This window comes from Trachypithecus francoisi, unplaced genomic scaffold (genome assembly GCF_009764315.1).
Source record: "Trachypithecus francoisi isolate TF-2019V2 unplaced genomic scaffold, Tfra_2.0 Lachesis_group13, whole genome shotgun sequence".
In the NCBI taxonomy this organism is placed as follows: Eukaryota; Metazoa; Chordata; class Mammalia; order Primates; family Cercopithecidae; genus Trachypithecus; species Trachypithecus francoisi.
The window spans coordinates 50,748,912-50,767,071 of record NW_022681458.1 but is presented as its reverse complement, the minus strand read 5'-3'; the positions used below and the strand labels follow the sequence as shown (position 1 = coordinate 50,767,071).

Sequence of the window (18,160 nt, the reverse complement as noted above, 5' to 3'; positions counted from 1 at the left end):
CTGATGCATCTCAACAACATATGGGTATTAAATAACATGTAAAAGAGTTCATATAAATGTTAAATTACTTTAGAACTATTTCCTAGATTTAAAAATACTAATGCAGTATATTATAACGGTAGCTGTTTGAAATTTTGATATTAGCTTGAAACTTAACTCTGGTGGTACCTATATTAACATATTTATGTCTTTTTTTTTGCAGCAAGGAGTAAATAATGCTGAAAAATTTGACTATGTAAGTGCAACATGTCATTCAGTTTTCATGCCACATTTTCTGTATATTTGTTTTTTGATTACTAATTCCTAATTTTGGTTTATAGGTCATGCAGTTTTTGAATAAGATGGCTGGTAATGAATATGTTGGATTCAGTAATGCGACGTGAGTGTTTTAAATGCTGTTTTGTTACGTAAAAACACACATTGTATTTAGAATTGATCTGCTCTCTTTTCATTAGAGGGAAATGAATGATTTCTAAATTACCTGACAGAAACACTTAAAAATATATTAAATCGTTTTGACAAATTTCTTATAGGTAATTATACAATCAGAAGAGACCCCAAGTTTATGTCAAATTACTGGTGCTTATTCAATTTTATCTTTGCTTATAATACCTGTTTTACCTCTCTTCTATTTCTGTTCCAGGCTATCTGGATTTTTACCCCAATTTTTTATTTTAAAATTTGTCAGTCTATAGAAAAGTTGAAAAAATAAATCTTTTACTTATATTTTCTTTTTTTTTTTTGGAGACGGAGTCTCGCTCTGTCACCCAGGCTGGAGTGCAGTGACCGGATCTCAGCTCACTGCAAGCTCCGCCTCCCGGTTCCCGCCATTCTCCTGCCTCAGCCTCCCGAGTAGCTGGGACTGCAAGCGCCCGCCACCTCGCCCGGCTAGTTTTTTGTAATTTTTAGTAGAGACGGGGTTTCACCATGTTAGCCAGGATGGTCTCAATCTCCTGACCTCGTGATCCGCCCGTCTCGGCCTCCCAAAGTGCTGGGATTACAGGCTTGAGCCGCGCCCGGCCTATATTTTCTAATATTTTGTCTTACTTGCTTTTTCTCAACCTCCGTCTCTTTAGATAGATAAAAATATGTATGTATACCTCTGAATACAAATATGTAAATATGTATGTACATAGATTTTTTTTCCCTAAACCATTTCAAATTAAGTTGTAGACATCATGATACCTCACCCTTGAATAAGAAAGCACAAACAGTCTAAGAATAAGGACATTCTCCTACATAACCACAATATCATTAACACATGTAAGAACATTAATGTTAATTTTAAAATATCATGACATTAATCAATATGTAAATGTTCCCATCTCTTCCCCAAGTGTCTTGACAACTTTTATTATTATTTTTTAGATTCAGGAACAAATCAAGGTTCTTACATTGTATTTATTACAATGTCTATTTTGTCTTTTTACTTAGAACAGTCCCTCTGCTCTAGATCTTTGATTTTAAAAATTTTTATGTGGGCTTTTATTTATTTATTTATTTATTTATTGAGACGGAGTCTCGCTCTGTTGCCCAGGCCAGAGAGCAGTGGCGTGGTCTCGGCTCACTGCAAGCTCTGCCTCCTGGGTTCACACGTTCTCCTGCCTCGGCCTCCCGAGTAGCTGGGACTACAGATGCCCGCCTCTATGCCCAGCTAATTTTTTTGTATTTTTAGTAGAGATGGGGTTTTACCATGTGAACCGGGATGGTCTCAATCTCCTGACCTTGTGATCCGCCTGTCTCAGCCTCGCAAAGTACTACGATTACAGGCATGAGCCACCGCGCCCAGCCATGGGCTTTTATTTTTAAAGAGTGCAGGCTGCTTATTTTATAGACCAGGGGTTGCTGACTTTTTCTTTGAAGGACCAGACAGTAAATAATTTATGTTTATGGACCATACTGTCTGTATTGTAACTTCTCAGTTCTGCTGTTTAGTAGAAAAGCAGCCATAGACAGTACGAGGCTGTGTTCTAAAAAACTTTATAAAAACAGGCAGCAGGCCGTATGGTGGATGTTTCCCATTTTGTATTTGTCTGATTGGTTCCTTGTCATTAGAAACATTATTCTGTTAAACATTATTGTAATATTATTATGTTTTAGCATGTATACTACTATTTTATTATTATTTTGCACTTCTTGCTTTGCATTTCAGGGATAAACATTGTAAGGTTGCATGCCTTCCCAACATTAATTCATCAGCTTAAGTATCTTTTCCAGGAAGTATTCCATGAAACTCAACTTGCCTCTTTTCTGTGCTCTCCTATTACCATATTTTATCAGACTTATTACATGTCTCTCTTTGCCCCATAATAACCGTTAGACTCTGCCCTCCTTAAGACCTAGATGGAATGTTGTGTCTTCTAGTTCATTTCTGTATGCATGTTATCTGGCAGATAATAGGCAGTTGAGATAGTGTTGAAGAACTATGTGTCAGTCACTTTGGTAATTGCTGACTAGTTAGTCATTTATCTAAACTATGTTGTTTTTTTTTTAAAGTATGGCAAATTGATAAGAGTTTGAAATGTTAAAATGGACAATTAGAAGGGGCTGTCCACCTCAGTGATATAAAGAACATTACCCACAGTTCCTCTATTAATCGGCAGCCCTTTTAGACTTGTAGGGTAATTCTCAAATATAATGCAAATTAAATCTGTCTAAATCAAAACTCATTCTTTCTTTCCAAACTGCTCTTTGCTCTACAGATAGATCCCTGTGTCAGTTAATATTATCATTCTCTCAGGCTATGTTAGAAATTCAGGCTTTGTATCAGTCTTTACTCTGTCTCTCCTTTTCCTTATCAGGTTGGAAGATTATCCAACTACTTGCATGTTTGATCATACCTCTCCTTCTATTCCTATCACAGCTGCCTAAATTCAGGCTTTTGTAGCTCTCATTATAGTATTCTCTTAATAGATCAGTCATCGCTGCTTTTTCCCCTTTTTCAAACTGATGTCAGTTATCTTTCTAAAATGTAGATCTGATTAGGTAACTTGTTTGAAAGCCCTCAGGCTTTTGTTTTGTGGGTAGTAAGGAGCTATTACATTATTCGGCATTATTGATTTTGATAATTTGGTCCCAGTCTCCTTCGTTTGTTTGATGTTTTCCCCCACTTCTCCATGTGCTGTTTCCTGGTTACATCAGAATATTTGCCATTCTTCAGTGGAGCCCTGTCCATATACTTTTCTAACTGTTCATGCTGCATGGAATTTGCCAGTGCCTAGGCCTTGATGGTCTTGATGGTCTCGATGTACCCTGAAATCTGTTAGTCCATTGAGTCCTGCAAGATCCATTTTGTGTTTCCCACTCTCAGTGAAAATTCCATGATTATGTCAAGTTCCCTGATTATGTCAATTAAAATGGACTCTTATTGTACTTTTGGGTAGCCAGAGGATTCTGCAGTTTTTCAGTGTATTTTAATGGTAGAAGATTTGAGAATTTTAAAATTAGCCTTTTTGTTTACAAAATATGAAGACTTGAATGGGCCTGATTCATTTCAGTCATTTTATAGCCAAGAAAATGAAGATTGAAAGAATTACCACTTAAATGACTTGTCCAAAGCTACACAAATAGCCTGTTGACAGAATTAATTGGAACTCTGTAGTCCTAAATCTTAGTTCAGTATTCTTCATGCTGTACATTGCTATACAAATGAAATTATGAACAATCACACTTTTAAAGAAAGTACATAGAGCAAATTTTTTTGTTTTTTTTCTTCTTCCAGGTTTCAGTCTGAAAGAGAAAGTGGAGATCGAAATTTTGCAATAGGATATTACTTAAAAGAAAAGAAGGTTTTTAAATTTTTGTTTCCCTTTCAAATTATTCTTTCATTTAATAAAATACCTGAAGATGTTTGCTAAGAATTCAACAATAGCCTTTAAGCAACTACCTATTACTATTTAAGGTGCAGAAGTTTTTGCAGAGTGCTCTTGAGTCAGTATTATCAAATTGTTAATGTTATTATTAAATTGATTTGTATCTGGCAGTATTTAAATATTTGACTAATTTTATTTATTAATACAAATTTTGTTTGAGGTTTAGTCTAATTTTTCAAAAGCATAATAATACCTGATTAGTGTTAACTACTCTTGATTTTTTTAAGTGGCTGGTCTAGTAACTTCATTTATACATCGAGAATCATTTTATCATTGTCAGTTAAACTAGTATCTAAAAACTTAAATGATGTGATAAAATTTTGCTTTTTTGTTTCATGTTTATACTCTTTTAGAAGTTACATGCTATTTTATTAATTGAAATGAAACACTTGTGTACATTTGACATTTTTCATGTATTTCTCTACTTATGTGCATTCCTGTGTGCCTGAATTTTTAATTGCCTTTCTATTTTTCAGTGTTTTCCAGAAGGCACAGACATGGTTGGTATATTAGACTTCTACTTCCAGGTAATTTAATTATATAAATTGTATATATAAATGGATGTGTTGGCTGGGCACAGTGGCTCACGCCTGTAATCCCAGCACTTTGGGAGGCCAAGGTGGACGGATCATGAGGTCAAGAGATCGAGACCATCCTGGCCAACATGGTGAAACCCCATCTCTACTAAAAATACAAAAATTAGTTGGGTGTGGTGGTGTGTGCCTGTAGTCCCAGCTACTCGGGAGGCTGAGGCAGGAGAATCGCTTGAACCTGGAAGGCTGAGGTTGCAGTGAGCTGAGATTGCGCCACTGCATTCCAGCCTGGTGACAGAGTGAGACTCCGTCTCAAAATAAGTAAATGGATGTGTCACATTATGCAAAATATAGGTGTCTCAGAAATCTTGGTTCTAGGCCATGAGAAAATACATTTTTCATTGACTTTAAAAAATGTCTTCATAAAAGGCAGTCTTATGTCCATGTTGCCTAAAATATCATGCCTCAAAATGTAATAGGGACAATTTTTTCTGTAAACATATTGAAGAATTGTCAAAAATAATGTACACTCCCAGAAATTGACACTCCTAATTATAAATTAAACTCTAAATTTTTTGTAGCTTTTACATTTTGTTTGGGAAAAGTGTTTTTTGTTTTTTTTTTTTTTTTTTTTTAAATAATCAGAGGGCTCTTATTAAGCTTTTAAAAGTGTCGGTGTCTCAGCTGACTTGGTATCTTGTAATTTCTTTGTTACTACTCTATCCTGTCTTAACTGGTGCTAGTTCATTTCTGCAGGTCGTATGTCGGGCTTTCTTCTAAGTTAGAGTAGCTCTCAATATTGAGGGGGTGGGACTGGGCAAGAGGGACCATGTTATATACAGTGGGCTGTGGTATAGAACTCAATTTAGAATAGCCTTCCTGGAGATCTCTCACCCACATTTTCAGTTCAGTTTATTCTTACAGATTAAACACAGTTGGTGCCACTGATGGGACTGTAATGTGAAGCCACATAGGAGGCTACATTATTGTTAATTTCTAGTTCACTTTACATTTGCCTGTCTTTCCTTTTAAAGGTTCCTTAATTTTAACCTTTCAGTAATCTTAGAGAATATGTAAGTGAGGTTGATAATGAGTTAGATTTTGATAGATGTCCAGGTTGCAGCTTTTCATCTGCCCAATGTGAAAAGCGTAAACTGGGAATCCAGACCATCAATATAAAATTTAAGGTCTAGCCCAACGACTTATTAGCCATGTGACTTAATTTTAGTTACGGATCCCTAGTTTCCTTATCTGTAGCATATGCCCGACCTCTCTTGCCATATTATGTGGAAGATAACATGAGATGATATGTGAAATTCCTTTGAAACTAGCCTTTATTTTTTCCTGGTCTGTATGAATTTTTTCCATAAGCTTCTTTTCCTTTGGAATACATATTTAAACTTGGCTGTTATAGAATCTACTATAATGTGACATTTCTGTACTTCATGGCAAAAATCAAGAAACGGCCATAGAAGTGATACTGACTTTTTTGGAGAAGGGCTGCATCAAATTGAACGACCATTGAGATTTGCAGGAGAGTACCCAAGTTAGCATTGGGCAAATTAATAATGTGCTGCCTTATGACAAACAAAATTCCAATTAATGTTAAGTATACATTAGGAAATGATCATTGGAATTCAGAAAGCCTTGCATGATTAAGTCGACCTTATCACACGTCTTTGCTCTCGGGCAGTATTGTAAGTCAATTCTGTCGTTTTTGAGAAATAGGGAAGAGATTTTTGATATAAATAGGCAATCTAGTCAAAGTTAAACACACAGTGTTCTAATTCACTATACTTAAGTTTTCCTCCTTGCTATTTCCAAACCTCTTTGTGCCTCTTGTAGATCTTGGAGTATGGCTGAGGAAAATTTACAAGTTGAGAACCCATTCTTCTCCTATCTACTTTCTTTTTTGATCCCATCTCATCCCAATTTTGCTTACTATTAGCTAAAAATAAAACGTGGAAACATTTATTTTCATTTTATGGGTAACTTTGGGTTTGGTATGGTGAACTATTTTCATTATTTTGATTGTATTTAAATGCAAAGATTTCATCCTAGAGGGTATATTTAGCACCCATAGTAAATATCAAATAAATATTAATAAGTGGTCTAAAGGATAACATTCTGGTTTAGGCTTACAGAGCATCTGAGACAGAGCTGCTTTATTTTTTTCTTCCCCTTTGTCCTTTGCCTGTTACCATATAAATAGGGATACTGAGCTTTGTTATGGGTGAAATGTCAGGCACTTTAGCATTTTTTTCTAAAATGATGATTTCTTATGTAGACACTGTCATAATCCTCATGTATGGTGCTTTATCTTAAAAATATTTCATGGCTCATTTTTTTTTGTTGAGTTAAAAGTAATTATGCTTGTGTATTCCACAGAAAGTATTAATATTTAAGCAGATTTGAATATCACATGGGATAATAACAAATCTTAGTGTTTAGAGGCTGGCACTTCCTAGTCTAGTTCTGCCATTAAAAGACTGAGTATCTTTGGCCAAATCAGGGTAAACCTTAAACGGGGGTAGGACTTTGGTCAATTAAAATCTTTAGAATGTCCTCAAGTTTATATTAAAGTAATCTCTTTGGAAGAAATATTTCAGATCTGTATGAAATACCAAATAAAATAGATTATCTTAGAAGTGAACAGTAATATTAAAAGTAATATGAGAATTCTGCCTTTTCTTTATGTTAGCTGTGCTCCATTGAAGTGACTTGTGAATCAGCCAGTGTGATGGCTGCGACACTGGCTAATGGTGGTTTCTGCCCAATTACTGGTGAAAGAGTACTGAGCCCTGAAGCAGTTCGAAATACTTTGAGTTTGATGCATTCCTGTGGCATGTATGACTTCTCAGGGCAGTTTGCTTTCCATGTAAGTAATTGTTTTATCTTAATTTTCTCTGGCAAGAAACTAGTCTGAACTGGTTCTTTGAAAAAATGCAGTTTGAACTTTGCTTCTAAAGCTGTATATTAATTTTTGAGAGGCTTGTTTTTAACGTTAATTTGTTACAAGATTAGTAAGGAATAGAGCTAAGGTCTACCAGAGGTTCTTAAGAACTTGGAAGTTTGATTTGTAGAACCTCATTCCTTCTGCTTTTAAGGCAATCCAGTGTATAAGGTTAGTACAGTCTTTCTTTACTTTTAGTTGTTAATGTTTAGCATTATGATGATTATGTATCTTAAGAATTCTTTAAGTTCAGAAAGTTTGCAAAGACGTGACGTTTCACATCTTTCGTTACAGCCATAGATGTTTTAATGACTAAAAGTATATTAAAGTTAAAACTTAACAAAAATGTACTGCTTTAAGCTCTGTTGTGCATTTGCCACTTCTAAAGTGTATTGACTTTTCTTATTTAATTCTGCTCATGTCAAGTCACAATGCCATTCTAAAAGCTTTTTTTGTTTTGGAAATTTTCAAACATGTAAAAGGAGAGAGAGAGAGAGAGAGATGCATTCAATGTTATCCATCACTCAGCTTCAATAATTATGAATACATGACCAATCTTGTTTCATCTGTATGTGCATGTTTCCCCATCCTTGTCATATTTCAGCATATAATTCTAAATAAGGACCCTTAACAAAACATAACAATAATATAATTTTTACATACAAAAATTAAGTATTACATGTCAAAACTTTAATATCATTATTAATATCAATATTAAATTGAATATCATCAAAATATTTAGTCAGTGTTCAGATTTCCTGGATTATCTTGTAAATTATTATTTCTTTTTTTTTTTTTTGAGACAGAGTCTGACTTTGTTGCCCAGGCTGGAGTGCAGTGGCATGATCTCAGCTCACTGCAGCCTCTGCCTCCTGAGTTCCAGTGATTCTCCTGCCTCAACCTCCTGAGTAGCTGGGATTACAGGCGCCTGCCACCACACCTGGCTAATTTTTGTATTTTTAGTAGAGGTGGGGTTTTGCCATGTTGGCCAGTCTGTTCTCGAACTCCTGACCTCAAGTAATCCACCTGCTTCAGCCTCCCAAATTGTTGGGATTACAGGCGTGAGTCACCGCACCGGCCTATTATATTATTTTATAGTTTGTTTGACTTGGGATACAAATGAGGCGCATACATCATACATTGTGATTGGGTTGTGTGTCCCTTTTTTTTTTTTTTTTTAATCTATTGTTCTTTTGACTGGTCTCTTTTTTTCTTGTTTGGTCGGAAAAACTGGGTCATTTAGTCTATACAGTTTTCTACTGTCTGTACGTTGCTGATTACCTCTGTTCCATTGTCCCTTGTATTTCCTATAAATTTGTAGATCCAATTCAGGTGTTTTTTTTTTTGTCTGCTTGTTTTGTTTAGTTTTGTGTAAAAGTACTTTATTGGTATACTTCTTTTATTTTTGTTTATTTGTTTATTTATTTATTTACTTATTTTGAGACGGAGTCTCACTCTGTCACCCAGGCTGGAGTGCAGTGGCGTGATCTCGGCTCACTGCAACCTCCGTGTTCTGGGTTCAAGCAATTCTTCTGTCTCAGCCTCCCGAGTAGTTGGGATTACAGGCGCCCATCACCACACCCAGCTATTTTTTGTATTTTTTACTAGAGACAGGGTTTCACCATATTGGCTGAGACGGTGTCTATCTCTTGATCTCATGATCTGCCTGCCTCGGCCTCCCAAAGTGCTAGGATTACAGGCACGAGCCACTGCGCCTGGCCTTATTAGTATACTTCTATCCAGAGGTATTTACTAACTGAATGTTAGTAAGCAGTTAATGAACACCGCCCTAATGACATTAATTTTTTTTTTTTTTATCATTTGTCAAGTTTTGATAATATAACTTAAATTTTTTGAGGAGGAGTAATTTAAATTACCATTTTAGAAAATCTTTTAAGAATATATAACTTTTTATTGTTTTCTAATTGTAAAATATTTAGAAAATAATTTGTTATATTTAAAAACAATACATTTATTTTAGAACAATTAGAAAATATAGTCAGAAAGAATGAAAGCATCCGTAGCCTCACAATTTAGATGTAACTGCTATAATTCCTTAGAGTGTGTCTTTAAACAATTTTTCTATATTCATGTCTATCCCAACCTGTTTTGTAACTTTTTTTTTTTTGAGATGGAGTCTTGCTCCGTCACCCAGGCTGGAGTGCAGTGGTGCAATCTTGGCTCACTGCAACCTCTGCCTCCCAGGTTCAAGTGATTCTCCTGCCTCAGCCTCCCCAGTAGCTGGGATTACAGGTGCCTGCCACCACACACGGCTAATTTTTGTATTTTTTGTGGAGAAAGGGGTTTTGCTATGTTGGCCAGGGTGGTCTCGAACCCCTGACCTTAGGTGATCTGCCCACCTGAGCCTCCCAAAGTGCTGGGATGACAGGCATGAGCCACTGCACCCAGTTTTATAACTTTATTTATAAACATGTTGATAAAAATTTATCTACAGTATTTTTAATGTTGAAATTCTATAGTATGTGTGTATATGTATAGTATTTTATTTTTATTTTTATTTTTTGAGAGGGAGTCTCACTCTCTCGCCCAGGCTGGAGTGCAGTGGTGCCATCTCAGCTCACTGCAGGCTCTGCCTCCCAGGTTCACACCATTCTCCTGCCTCAGCCTCCCTAGTAGCTGGGACTACAGGTGCACATTTTGGGAGGCTGAGGCGGGAGGATCACGAGGTCAGGAGATCATTTTTAATTTTTAAACCGATTTCCCAATTTGTTTTTTTTTTTGAAACTGGATCTTGCTCTGTCACCCAGGCTGGAGTGTGGTGGTGTGATCATGGCTCATTGTAGCCTTGACCTCCTGAGGCCATGTGATCCTCCCACCTCATCCTCCAGAGTAGCTGTGACTACTGGTGTGCACCTCTGTGTCTTGCTATTTTTTGTAGAGATGAGATCTCCCTGTGTTACCCAGTCTAGCCTCCAACTCCTGGGCTCAAGTGATCTGCTTGCTTTGGCCTCCCAAAGTGCTGAGATTACAGGAGTGAGCCACGGTGCCCAGCCCCAGTTTCCCTATTGTTGAACATAACATTTCTTATTTTAAAATTTTTACCTGAACACTCTTTTACTGAATTATTTTTAGGTTGGTCTTCCTGCAAAATCTGGAGTTGCTGGAGGCATTCTTTTAGTTGTCCCCAATGTTATGGGTATGATGTGCTGGTCTCCTCCTCTGGATAAGATGGGCAACAGTGTTAAGGGAATTCACTTTTGTCACGTAAGCATATTTTCTTAATGAGAATAATGATGATACAAGTTGAGCCATCCAATGATTCTTTTTTGTAACCTACTTTCCATAGTTCATTAACTCTTGGCCTTCCACCTATAGTGTGCCAGTTAATAGGTAGCTGTGAAAATACTCCCAGAGGAGCTTCAAGTTGCCTCTGTCAGACAGCTCCCACTTAATTATTCCCACAGATTATATTTGTTAGATGCTAATATTTTAATTTTCATGGTTAGAATTAGTATCAATTTTCAGAAGCTCAGCAAAAGATATTAAACTTGGAGAAGTAATTTAAAAGCCAGTATATCTTAAGAATTATTTTGTTTTATCTTTAATCTGCATTTTTAAATATCTTTATCCATTGACTACCTTTAAACATTTTTTTGAGGAAATAAGCACTGCAAATTAAAAAAAGATTAAACAGTTTTTAAAGTGTTAACTGCTCTTGATAGTTCTGTATTTTGTTGTTACCTACTTCCTGCTAATGTTTGAGCTTCTAGTTTTATTTACATTTATTACTTTCCAGAGTTCATATTGAGTGCCATACTCAATTAAACTTGTTTTATTTTCCAGTCTTTTATATTTTACAAAAACTAGAGTATGACATTGGATTGCATATAAAGTATAGTAGATTGTAACCAGAGTACTTACTTATATTTTAGTGTTGCTTTACACTTATTTGATAGAAGAATTCTTTCATGGGGCCGGTTATAAACCCTATTTTGTAGAAGGTGAAAGATGATTTGATTGGCTGAGCCCTAGGATCATGTTAATAGGCAGTGCCCTTAAAACTTGTATCCATATCTTACTCTGGTTTTAGTTCTCTTATTGATGCATTATACTACTTTATTAGCATGTAGTAATGATTTCTAAGCTGGACTCTAATAAGCAGAGTTTGTTAAAATATGGATGTACATAACCAATGAATAGCCAGTTTCTTATACCTGTTCTGTATAACTGTTTACAGGATCTTGTTTCTCTGTGTAATTTCCATAACTATGATAATTTGAGACACTTTGCAAAAAAACTTGATCCTCGAAGAGAAGGTGGTGATCAAAGGGTAAGCAAAATTCTTATTTAGATAATTATATAAAATTTATAAAAAGAGAAAAAGTGATATTTGCCTGTATAAATAAAATCTTAGTTTGTTAGTGGCCTCGGGTCTTTGCTATTCATAAATGAGTGTAAACAAATTGATGACATTTTAATCCAGGATCACCAGTATTAGATATTTAAATATTGCTTAATAGATAGTTAATAGATACAGATATTTAAATATTACTGTTTTGTTACTTAAATTGAAACTGGTTAGCCTAGTGTCAGGGTTTTCCCCTTCCATTTTCCACTATTTTAAGCAAGATTTTTAGAATTGATTCTGTTTAAAAAAGAAAAAAAAAGACATTGAAATGTGCTACATGCTATAAAGCATTGTTTTAGTATTTGTCAGTCCTAAATTGAAGTTTAACTTCCTGCATACTGTGTAGATGGATATGTAAATGGAAAAGGATTATCATATTAGCGAGAGACCATATGAAGCCTCAAAAGTTTTGTTAGGTCACTGTAGATGAAATATTTTTTTCCACCGTGTTTAATGCAGTATTCCTAATAATCTTACGGTCGTATTTTTTTTTTATCAATGTATTTGGCTTCATACTATTGTACACATATATTCCTTTTTTAGAAGTAGTATTAAGAGTCAGGACTTAACTTTTTTGGTCTATATTTTATATAGTTTTTCACTGCACCAAGGGGCTTGTGTTGAGAATTTTGATTCAGTTTCTTTGCGTACCATATTGAAAATGTTTGTAGTAAAATTACCTAATTAGACCTCAAGATAATATGAAGAACTTGTAAGTAGAAAATATTTTTAATATATAGTAAGTACATTTTCTGTAGTGCTAAACTACATTTTTGTTAGTTTTTATCAAATTAATTTCTGTTACTATGTAAGAATTATGCAAAACCAACAGAATAGAAACTTCCGTGGGAGTCGACCTGAGTAACATGAAGCAAAATGTCAGAGGTGGTGGTTTAAAATGTTAACATTTTAATAATGTTCATTGAAAAATACCATTTTATAGCTTGGACCTTTCTTCACTCAAGTGCACTAATAAATTATGTATGTTGCTTGAACAACTAGCATTCCTTTGGACCATTGGACTATGAAAGTCTCCAACAAGAACTTGCTTTAAAAGAGACAGTATGGAAAAAAGTGTCACCTGAGTCAAATGAGGACATCTCTACAACTGTAGTATATAGAATGGAAAGTCTGGGAGAGAAAAGCTAAAGAAATGAGTTCTAGTTTCAGAATGTTCCTTCATTTAAGCTTTCAAACACCTTTAGCTTTTTTTTTTGCAAGTTATAAATATTTATTTGAGGTATTTTTTGTTCTCAATCTTGGGTGCTGGAGCCATAAAGCTTTTTTTTTTCCTTTTAATCTTTGTATAAAGACAGTAGATTAAGAAGTGCATTTGTTGGTCTTTAAAAAATATTTACAAGTACATAAATTTGCTTTATTTTTAAAAATACAAAAAGGAAAAATTTAAATTTTTCTTGATGTAATTAAAATGTTAACTATGTGGTCAGATAATCCCATTTGACAGTAGTAACAGAAAATTGTAATTCTTAGTTCTAAAATTCACAAATTAAAGTCATAACTTTTGCTGCATTTTGTTTTTTCCTTTCCATTTTTAAAACTAACTTGATGTCTGTAGTGGCAACAGAAAGTACTTCTATGCTAAATACAAAACTAAAAAGGCAAAATAATGAACCCCAAATTATTTTATTTAAAATAGCAGTGGATAAAATTAGCTTGCGTTTACATTTATGCCATTTTTAGTGATAGATTGGCTTTACATTTTTAAAAATTTATTTAAAATTTAATCAAATGTTTTAAAATATACCTTTTTTATTTTGCAACTCCTCTGTTCTGTCAGAATTGTTATATACAGGAGTGTCTTATGTTACTAAAACATTCCAGCCAAAGAATTTCAGATGTGAGATAATAACATTTCATTGATAAAAAGCTATAATGGTTAGTTACTCAGAAGGAGAAACAGTGAGTGTCTTCAAGTGAATTGTTCACCTAAACAATTTTATTTTCATATTATCCACATAACTTTTTCTATGTTATATTTAAATATGAATGGCAAATTTTGGTTTTTAGCTTTTACAATTTTATTATCCTAATAATTTTATAAATGCTAATATTTCTTTTGTTATAAGTTATAGCATCTCATAAAGTTTGTTCTATTTGAACTCTTTTAGAGTACTTGAGAAATGAATTTAGTCTGCAGGTAGTAAGTATGCTACTAAAATATGTTAGATCTAAATCCTTTTGTTTGGTAATAAAAATGCAATATTGAGAATCAAAACTTGTTTTTAAGAGAACTGTAGATTCTACACAACCTGATTTCAAGTAATTATTCATAGTATTTAAAGTTGTCTTGGCAAAGTGATTGGAAAATTCTATAGGACCTATTCACACTTCTTCCTTCTTCCATATACCCCTCTGGTTTTCCCCGTAGTTCCCCTACAGTTTCAAGTTTGTTGAAATCTGTTTATTTTAGTGGGGGATTAGAAGAAAAACTTGGTGACTTCTTAGCATGATGGGGTATGTGGTAATGGAAAGTCTGTAAAAGTAAACATAGTGTAACAAAAAAGATGTCACTGAGTATTTTAGATACTAGTGCAAATAAAGATAGAAAATCTTAATCATAATGTCTTGAGTTTGGGAACTTGTGATATTAAGAAAAGAAATTCCCTCCCAGAGGTGCTGGCCAAACGCCTTTTGGGCTAACTTAAGTATTAAATTTATAAATTTAAATAATTATATTTTAAGTTGTAGAGGATTTTCCCCAGGATTTTATGCTTACTTGAATGTTCTTTGAATGTTCAGATGCATATCCTAACTGGATGCTTCTCAAGGTCTTACTGCATATTTGTGTTAGTTGCACCAGGGCCATTTGTAGTTTGGGCAACCAAATGCCTTAATTGTAAAAAAGGCATTGTGGTTTCCCCTATGATCTAAATTGTTACATTTTACCATTTCATTCAGAAATTGGTTTCACTTTATAAAATGAAGATTTAGTTTTCATATTGCATACATAGCCATATAGATTTCAAAATTAGGTTGTTAATTTGTGGCACTTACTATTTTGGTGTTGGTAATGCTTAAATGCATACTTAAAAATGAAGTACTGTTATCTAAGCTACTGTGTTTAGAAAATGTTAAGAATGAGCAATCTGAAATTTTTATAGAAAAGTGTAAATGGAAGAAGAGATAAGATACTGTGAATAGGCTCTCAAACTTAAAAAAGAAAAAACTTTGCCAGTTTTAAGGACATATTTTGATTCTTTCAGTATTCTTAACACCTTTTTAAACAAAGTTCTTGAAAGTACCCAGTATTATTGGGTTTGTTTTATGCCATTATTGATTCTTGATATTCAAGCATTTACAATGTAGCATATTTGATTTTCTTTTTTCTTTCTTTTTATTTTTTGGCATCATTAACATTTCATTTGAAATGCATATTGTTCTTGAAGTACTTTGTTTTTAGCATAAATGTTGTGCATTTTATCTTAGTGTTTGGATGAAAACATTTGTGTTGTTTAGCTTTCTTTTGTTTGCTTTGTATATTTAATAATGTACCTTTATTTTCCAGTATGCCTACATTTTGTATTGTACAATAAATTTATTTTAAGCTGATTTTATTGTTTTTTTTTTTGTTTGTTTTTTGTTTTTTTTTTTAATCAAAGCAACTTCAACATTTTAGGTACAAATACAGTTGGGATTTTAACTTAGAAAAAATAATTCTTTATGAAGATACTGTTAAAGTGTTTGCTATTCTGAAGCTGCCTCAAAGTAAACTAGAAGTACTCAAAAGGGCTTTATTTGATTTTTTAAAATGCAATATAGCATCAGTGGTTTTTTTGGGAGGAGGACTTTTCCTATTGGTTGTACTAGAAGTATTTGAATAAAAACTTTTCTCTCAATTTTTTTGGTTGTTTTTCCATTTGGTAACTTAAAAAAAAATGCAACCCTATTTGTAGGTTATTTCTGCTTTCCAAGGAGGAATATTGTTGTTATTCACTATGTAACTCTCATTTTATCTGTTGTTGCCTAAATAATAGGAAAAACATTGCTAAACCAAATGAAGAGTATCATTATATTGCTTTAGAATAAAACTGTTAATCTCAGTAGAATTTATATTAAACAGAATGACAATGATATAGAAATTCACCTTAACTGGTTTCTGAGGGGATTACATTTTCAGAAGGAATTTTGTATATTTGTACAGCATGATCCAAATTACAGTAGAAATTATAGAGGCTTCATGTACTGTAGGTCAAATGTAGTACTTTATATTTTTATGTTTAATTAAATCTGCCATTCATATTCTGGAGATTTCCTGAATATATTGTAGAAGTTTTAAAACCATTTGAAAGGGAAAATATTGTTGTTTACATGAATTTGTATTAATCTGTGAGATTTTTAAAGGAAGTTCTTTTAGAATTAGTTAATAAGGAGTTCCAGTATAATAATATATTCAATATATGTAACAGTTTATGATTACTTGCTTTTGGAGACTTTTAAAAAAAATTCATTTGAAGCAAAGAGAGAGGAGACTTAAAATGCCCGGTGATCTTGATCTGACAGTGTATATTAGGCATATGTTTATGTGGAAAGAACTGCTGAAATACACTGTTATGTCAGCCTATATCCTGATAATTTATATATAATGTATGGGTTGCATATGTTTGTGCATATGTATGTTTGTGCATACATATATATCATTTCCTTATCTATATACCTTAATCTACCCATTCATATTCTGAAAATGACAAGCAGTTCTTTTCACATTGTATATTATGTATAAATTATTCATTGATCTATTCCTGTTCCAAGCTTTGGCACAAAAGAACCCTTAAAATTTTTGCTGCCCTAGAATTGGTGAAGTATAATATACTTTACCATTTGACTTCTTCAATTTGACTTTAAAGATTTGTGGTTTCTGTTACCACTCCCATTCACTACCAGTACTGCCAGGGTAAGAGAGTAGTAACAATATTGGGGGAACTCTGGAAAAGTGAAACCAAGAATATTAGATTTCATGTGGAATCTGACTTTAGAGCACTTTCCAAAATTTATTATAAGGAAGGATTGTATTTTTAAAATTGTTTTTGACTTAAAAGAAGTAGTACACTTCTCATGTTGAGCAGTTTATGGAATAGTTTTATTTAGCTCACTGTGGTACAATTTTTAGTTTTAAGAATCTGTTTTACTATTCATTTGTAAAAATTTTGGTTTTTCTCCTAGATGGCTTTGAAAATGCTAGAAAGCATTTTTTAAAGGTATATGATCAGTATACTTAATGTGTGATTTCTTCTCAATTCTTTCTCTACCATTTTGGATTAAATGTTATATTTGCATTGTGTAATAAAACCAAAACCAGATATTGGAGATGTAGCATAAATGGAAATTTGTTACCATGCATCATGGCCTTACGCTCAGATTTTCACTTAGATTTATTGAGAATGGACTTTACCTTACTCGGTCTTTTCTCTATCATGTAGTTCAAGGGTACAATTATACATAAACATAAACTCAAGTATATCCAGGTTCAACTATTTTTCTTTTATTTCAAATTGTAACAAAGTTAAAAACCTTTGTTTCTTACATTGCTTAGAAATGGAAGGAATTTAACTGGGTTGGGGGAAGTTCTTTTATTTAATACCCCAACCTCCAGCCAGTAGTTTATTAATCTGAATACCATAAAATGCACATGACTTGGAGAAATTTAGAAAACTACTCTAAGAGGATCTGAGGCAATATTTATCCAGCATGAAACAGAGCGGGCAAGACGTGATGTTTCTTAGAATTCTTAACTTTTTAAATAGTAATAGAAAAGGTACTTATTTTTAAAATAGTATGTTAAGTAGAATGATTATAAATGCTTATTTAACAAAGTGATTCTGTTACTATGGTCTTAAAATGTTTTCTGTTTCTATTTTGTGAACATAGGAGAGGAAGAGAATTTAAGTTGACTTTGTTTACTGTTCTATTTTGTAGATTGTAGATCTACTTTAGTAATTTTTGTAAGTTGTAGCTAATAGAGATTTTTAAAATATGCCATGTATAGAAAACCTGTTTTCATAAAAAGCTTTCATATTGGCTTCCTGAACCATTAACCCTTCACCAAAATGAATAGGATACTAATTAGCACTTGGATTGCATTGCTTTTTTGGCAGAATCTGTGGTTTTTAAAATTTCATTCAACAATAAATTACAGAATACTTACTATTGAAAACCAGTATGTATTGCTTTAAAAAAAAAAGTATGATCTTGTCCTCAAAAGGAAGTATTAGAAATGGGTGAGCTGGTGCCAACTGCTTCTGTCGGTTAATCTTGTAACATTCTTACTATACTTTTAACTCTAAATCTCATTTACTAATTATAGAATTTTTTAAAGAAAAATTGTATACCACATCTCAATGGCAAAGAACAATTTATTTATAAGCCATATTTCAATATCTGAGGATGTGATTTTTCTATATGTAGTATGATTAAA

General features: G+C 33.3%; 1 protein-coding gene across 4 annotated transcripts in view; it reads left to right on the top strand.

The window, feature by feature from the left end:
- The window catches only part of GLS (glutaminase), a 91,032-nt gene that overhangs the window by 45,024 nt on the left and 27,848 nt on the right, over positions 1-18,160 (top strand). For 2 of the 4 annotated variants that reach the window (XM_033230818.1, XM_033230822.1), the window contains 7 exons: positions 203-235; positions 321-379; positions 3,722-3,788; positions 4,349-4,399; positions 7,107-7,283; positions 10,452-10,583; positions 11,557-11,649. In XM_033230818.1, the coding sequence (XP_033086709.1) occupies positions 203-235; positions 321-379; positions 3,722-3,788; positions 4,349-4,399; positions 7,107-7,283; positions 10,452-10,583; positions 11,557-11,649 (612 nt within the window). Of the gene's footprint in view, positions 1-202; positions 236-320; positions 380-3,721; positions 3,789-4,348; positions 4,400-7,106; positions 7,284-10,451; positions 10,584-11,556; positions 11,650-12,670; positions 15,298-18,160 lie in introns of those variants that run through there. The other 2 variants (XM_033230820.1, XM_033230821.1) reach the window with 2 other exon arrangements.